Below are 6,299 nucleotides of genomic sequence, written 5' to 3'. Positions count from 1 at the left end.
GATTGTAAACCGGTCGCAAAATTGCTGGTAAGGCGATTAGGAAATTAAAAAGATGCTAAGACGCTGTTCGTCGACGGTGACACTGTTTCATACACACGCCAGTGGTGCCTTCGCAATCTTCAAAGGTGGTGAATCAAAATAACTATTGGTAACATTAAGAAATGCGTAACGGACTTGGCCCCTGTTCTCAACTTTCTTGGTTGCTAAGTGTTTTAAATTTCAGACTACTCTTTTGGTGTTTCCCACTTCCGTGACTGCCCACCAACCAACTTTGGTGGGTGAATGACACTCTAGTCTCATCAGTCTACCAGTTGATGGCCGATAATCGCTGGTGATAACGATGATTTAAAATCAGGTTCTACATGAGACAAACGTTGCAAATAAAACGTTCTTATAACTCTTTTTATCACCGGTAATCGGATCAGCAAATTGCTTGAAACGCTGTTCGCGTATATTTCGGGAAGGCGTTTTGGGGAATACATTTGGAATAAATGCAAAAATAAGCCTAACATTCCTGGATATTTTTTGACCAGCTCGCAGTATCGCTGTATAAATCGCGGGAAGACAAGTTTCGTTCATTAATCTTATTGCTCTCGAGCTAGTAGGAGAAAAAACAACTTTTCTTGCACAATCACGATTGGCCAGTCACAGCAAATTTCATCTTAATCTCGGAGATGATAAAGCGATTCGAATGGCCGAAGGCAGTTCACCTGGGAGTGACTTGACTAGTTGTATAGCTTGAGCATTTCCAACGAGTTTAATGAATTATAATTTATTTTTCAAATTATTTTTCTCTGGCCCAACTTTAATAAAACAGACTTTCAGTAGATTCGACTGAGTTAAATTTATTACTTGAACGGTATCCTACATAGTATTCGGAAATTATTTGCATACCAATTGATCCTAAACGACGCGAGCATCCAGTTCGAAGCACGCATGGGTTCGCTGTTCCTCGTCAACCAGGCTCACTTCGATGGTCAAGCTGATGCGGGGATAAATCCTGAGCACTGGCATTTGCAGGTTGTACGTCACATCTTCACCCTGCGAAACGGGACACTGCGAGCCAATCAACCAATCACAAGCACGGGCACGATCGGCTGGAAGTTCGAACGGACCCGTCACTCCCAAGGCGGTGGCCATGATCCTGGTTGTCAGCGTAGTGGCGTCGAACGCTGGGTACAAGTTTGTCAACATGTATTTTGCTATGAATGCAGAAGAATATTTTATAAATACGTACGAGCCTGAAAATCCATCTCCATGTTAGCGTCCGCTCCGCGGGGAAGTTCACAGGGCACCGAAGGACAATTGTCTACACGTACTTCTTGCGGAACCGGACGACCCTCGGAACAGGCTCTCGTTGCAACGACATCGCCGCCCGCTAGAACTATGGCTGGGAGGAAAGCAATCGTGAGAAGTTTTCGGAACATCGTGATACTAAACGAAAATGTTTCGGGAATAATTCCAGGAAGGCCTGTTCTAGGGGAGTCTAAACAAGGTACTGGTTTCCTAGCGATGGGCTATTTTAATTTATATATAAAGCAAGTTGTTCAACAACTTGTTATTTTTAAGCAATGTAATCGAAATGAGCAATCGATAGCTGGCTTGAGAATTTAGCTTTTATTGTTTTAAATCATTACGATTTGGAAGCAAAACACCTGTAGAGATTGTATAGATACTTGATGGAAATTTTTGTTTCCAAAATAGGCATGACTTAACCCATTTAGAACCAGCATTTTTTGTTCACACATATTAAACTTTTAACATCTTCAGCTGAATCACAAACCTTTGTTCATACTTGCTGTTCAGGGAGCAACGAAAATTCCGTAAACAAACACTGCGATTAGTTTAAGCAAACTAACTATCGTAGCACTAGCAAAAAAACACATGATATTAAATTGGATTTACAATCGTTGCCCTTTTTTATTATTTTCTCTATTAATAGTTATTCATTTTAAATGTAAAAGACTCATGGTCAAAAAAAGCTAAACACAAAAAAAAAATGAAATTTAAACATGTTAATCAATACGCTTGTAAACAGACCAAGCTTGAAAAAAATTGATTGAAAATTAAGTTGAATTCGATGCACTTAATGGAAGTATCAAAAATCGTACGATTGATTGAATGTTTAATGTTTAAGCTGTAATTTTAAGCTGTTTAAGCTGTAATTTTCAATCAACGTGTAAAATTACAATAAAAATCGTTGATGAAAGCACGACTAGATGTGTGCATTTGTGGTGGAACTCAATTTAACATTTATATTCGTGCTCCAAATATTTCATGCACATATTTAATAAATAAATTTAAAATTACAAAATATTTTTTCTGTGTATCGTATTGATATATAATAAAATAAGAAAAATGTAAATAAGGAATAATAATTATTTCTCGATTTAAAAAATAAACAGCTCAGCAGACATTTACTGAACATTTTCCTAAACTTTGCTTGGAGTTTAATGGGTTTGGATTCTGCTGACGCAGCTATCACATCCATTAATTGGCACGTGTTTTATTTTGTTCAATTGATAAACACCGTAAAGCGCAGCAACAGGTGTTTACTCTCCGAAAGCAATAAGTCACCTGTTGCTTCATTCTACGCTGTGACGATAGCGATTGAGCGGTCACATTGATGTGATAATGCGATGTAATCACAAGGATTTGTGGTATGAGAACATGTAAATAGGCATGTGTCGTTGACTAACAGTCTTGTTACAACAACAGTAACTGAAGAAGTTTGTCTCGAGAAGAATGCATAATTGAATTTGCAGAGAAGTCCGCTACTATTTCTTTCTTGTTAATCACTTGTGCTGAGTATTAATTAGAAATAATATTTTTTTTATATATTATAACGACATATCCCAAGTAACAATTGAAGTTTTATAGCACGCTATAAGTGTAATCTAAGTTTTATGAGTGGCTATAAAACTATCATAAAACCTCAATTGTTACTAGGGATAATTAGCAAGGGACTGAAAGGTGAAGTATTTTTCAAATAATAAGAGCCATAGTACTCAAGGAAGAGCAAGGATTTGAAGTAGGAAAGTTTAGAGCTTAGAGTTTCTCGGCTACTTAACTCTTTGTCTTCTGCAACGCAGGAGTCAGGATCTTTTGGCATTAAATGCGAATCACCTGAGTCTGTGGCTGTCCGGACAAGCGTAAAGTCAATTTAATGACTTATGCTGTCGGAACCGACAATTTTCAATCAACGTGTAAAATTATAATAAAAATCGTCGGTTCCGACAGCATAAGTCATTAAATTAACTTTACGCTTGTCCGGACATGCCGCAGACTCAGGTGATTTGCATTTAATGCCAAAAGATCCTGACTCCTGCATTGCAGAAGACAAAGAGTTAAGTAGCCGGGAAATCTAGTGGTGGACCTGGCCTAATTAACGGGCCAGCCAGTAGGTGTTGAAGTCCGTCTATTCCGGGTAGAACGTGGCTCCCGGTTCACTGGCGCCCCAAGTACCCACTGCTATCTATTCGACGTGGTCTACTCTGTCTAATCCCCGGCGGCGGATCTAGCCTACTCACGCGCTTCCCGGTAGGAAGTCGAGGTTGGTCCGGCGATTCCAGTGAAGCCTGACGTCCGGTTTGCTGGCGCCCCGACAACCCGAACCTGGTGCTACGTCGCGTACTACTCGACTGGTCCTCGGTGGTGGACTTAATCTATACTGACAGAGCGTTCCTCGGCGGCGGAATTTCTCTCGAAACCCGATTTGTGGTTTCAAAGCGACTTTCTGGCCAATGGCACTAGTTTGCGTATGTGTGTGTGCGTTAGTGTGCACGTGGAAAAAAATTCACCTCTTTTCCTCAGAGATGGCTGGAGCGATTTGCACAAACTTAGTCTTAAATGAAGGTACAAGCTTCCTATCAGACGCTATTGATTTTTTTTATTATTCGGACTTCCGTTTCTGGAGTTCCGGGTTGAATAATGCGATCACACAGCCAATTTCCATGTAAACTGGTACCACCATGATATCAAAATGATGCAAAACTTATTAGAATGGGTGCAAAATTTCCCATTCTAACGGGTGTTAAATAAAAAATGAAAATGATTTCAATATCTTTCTGTAATTAACCCTCTAGTGCCCAATTTTTTTTGGTTGAAAAAACTTTTGTAGTTGGGCTTCGTGATGATAAAAATGAAAATAATGTTGATAATTCTTGTAAGTAATGGATTTTTCATTAAAGCCTTAAAATAAGTGGCCTTCTATAGGCGGTGTTGGGCACCTGGGCGAATAAAAAACAAAAGCTAGTTACTAGTTACTTCAACATAAGCGAATACAGATGGTTGCTTATATTTTGGACTCCATCAGAACGAAAATTACCTAAACTGTAAGAAGTATTTATCTAGTGCTTTGGTTGTTTAATTATTGACTTCTAATTTATAGTAGGGGAGTCTAGGGTCTGCTGGCGATGGTTTCACTTATCATGTTTTATCTTTTTTAATTTAAGAAGATCGTGTAAAAGAGAATGCGTTGCATAAAAGAGCAGGCTGTTGGCTGCAACACAGAATTTTAAATACGTGACGCGGACATTTCGTCAACTTACAACTTTACGCACAATGATGCCACCTGGCCATTTTTGATGATAAGGTATGGATCGCATGAGATGTCTTTTCAATAAAACTGCAAATCAATCGATACTTATTATTTTTTAGCCTCAATATTCCGGCATCTCAAATTCAGCGCACACTTGTTACAGTAAAATGTGTAATTTAAATGTAAAAAGGGAGGAATAAGAGATTAGTGTGTACTGCAAGAGGTGGGCATTTGACAGCCCGCTTGAAAACAAAAGATCGCTGCACAATTTGCTTGAAAACAAATCCCCGGAAGAACGGGTGCCAAAATAAAAATGGATAGTCTGATAAAAGAGGTTGACCGAGTACGGTCGGTGGCGGTCGGCGACTCCCGCCGAAAAAAAAAGTTTGTTCGGATAAAAGAGGTTGACCGAGTACGGTCGGTGGCGGTCGGCGACTCCCGCCAAAAAAAAAGTTTGTTCGGATAAAAGAGGTTGACCGAGTACGGTCGGTGGTTTCCCGATATTCTAAGTGAGGACTTTGGATTGCGTCTGGTTTTCTATCCGTTTAATTACTCTAGCCGGGAGGTGCGGGAGAAAAATCGTTTTTTCGTTAATTTGACCTCGACCGATTCGGGTGCTCTTCACGATTCGACTAGTTTCATGCTTCTGTCGGAGGCGTCTGTGGCGGACGTGAATTCAAGGTTGGAGAAACCGGTGACGGCTTGGCAATACCGGCCAAACTTTGTTGTGAAAGGACCGGCCACATACGAGGAGGACAATTGGAAGTGGATTAAGATAGGCGAAACGATCTATCGGAATCTGAAGCCGTGTACGAGGTGCATCTTCATCAACGTGGATCCGGAAGCTGGAATACCCAGCACAAACTCGGAACCACTAAAGACGCTCAAAACGTACCGTCGACAACCGGGCCTGGGCGATGATCCAGTTCGGCAGCTACACACAACCACGACAGCCTCAGTGGAGATCGACCGCGGTCTCTGATGACCTCAGCATTATCGGGTAAGCCTGCACACTATTAATTCTCACCTCCCCTTATTAGCCCTTGCCATTAAATATATATGTTTTGGGATTATTAGACATTCTCTGTCTGTTTTGGGTGAAGCCAATTTTTTGTTACAATGGCGCCCAACATAAAATCCCACATGTTTATTTGAGCCAATTAGTAGATTAGTGTAACATTAAAGATTTGTGGTAGTAATTAAGTTTATTTGGTTTGCGATCCATTAAGAAACTTTTAGGATGGACTTCACCCATCTAAATGACGAAGAGATCAACTACGAGTTGGCCTTACGTCACATGGTTAATCTAGGTTCTATGACTCATAGAGTCAAAGTTCAAAAGTTGAGGGCCGCTGTTCAAGATGACCGGACCCGAAACATTTTTCACAACAGTTCGGATCACGTTATGAGTCCAACTGTTAATATAGAATCCTGTCAGGTAGCCATTTATGAGCTACAGAAAGCTGTCGGACCTGCTCTTCAGAGCACCGACAAGCAAAATTTAAGTCAATTACGGTCGCGACTCGTACATTATAGGAACAGGTTGGCATGTCTCAAGCCGCCGGGTTTCCTAGCAGACGCGCACAGATCGCTCGACGCGCTTGTCAGAGTGTTAATCAGTGACGTGAACAGTGCTTTAACCAATCCAGTGAGTGTGGCAGGTTATGGAAGTGCAGGAGGGGCAGTGCCAAAAACCAATCGGCAGCTGCTAGCGGACGCGAACAATCCAACGCAAGACGATAACGGCGCCAGGGCGACT

The 6,299-nt window shown here is 41.0% G+C and overlaps 1 protein-coding gene across 1 annotated transcript; it reads right to left on the bottom strand.

Annotated features, from left to right (window-relative positions):
• Positions 1-903: 903 nt before the first annotated feature.
• LOC131693202 (NPC intracellular cholesterol transporter 2-like) lies at positions 904-1,476 on the bottom strand. Its single transcript, XM_058980838.1, has 2 exons — positions 1,238-1,476; positions 904-1,172 (listed from the first exon to the last, which is right to left on the bottom strand). Exons 1-2 carry the CDS (start codon positions 1,425-1,427, stop codon positions 904-906), a joined length of 459 nt encoding a protein of 152 aa, XP_058836821.1. The 5' UTR covers positions 1,428-1,476.
• Between the last annotated feature and the right edge of the window lie 4,823 nt (positions 1,477-6,299).

The sequence above is a fragment of the Topomyia yanbarensis genome, chromosome 3, assembly GCF_030247195.1.
Source record: "Topomyia yanbarensis strain Yona2022 chromosome 3, ASM3024719v1, whole genome shotgun sequence".
Lineage (NCBI taxonomy): Eukaryota > Metazoa > Arthropoda > Insecta > Diptera > Culicidae > Topomyia > Topomyia yanbarensis.
Note: the sequence above shows the minus strand (reverse complement) of the source record. Positions and strands in the feature narration are given on the sequence as shown.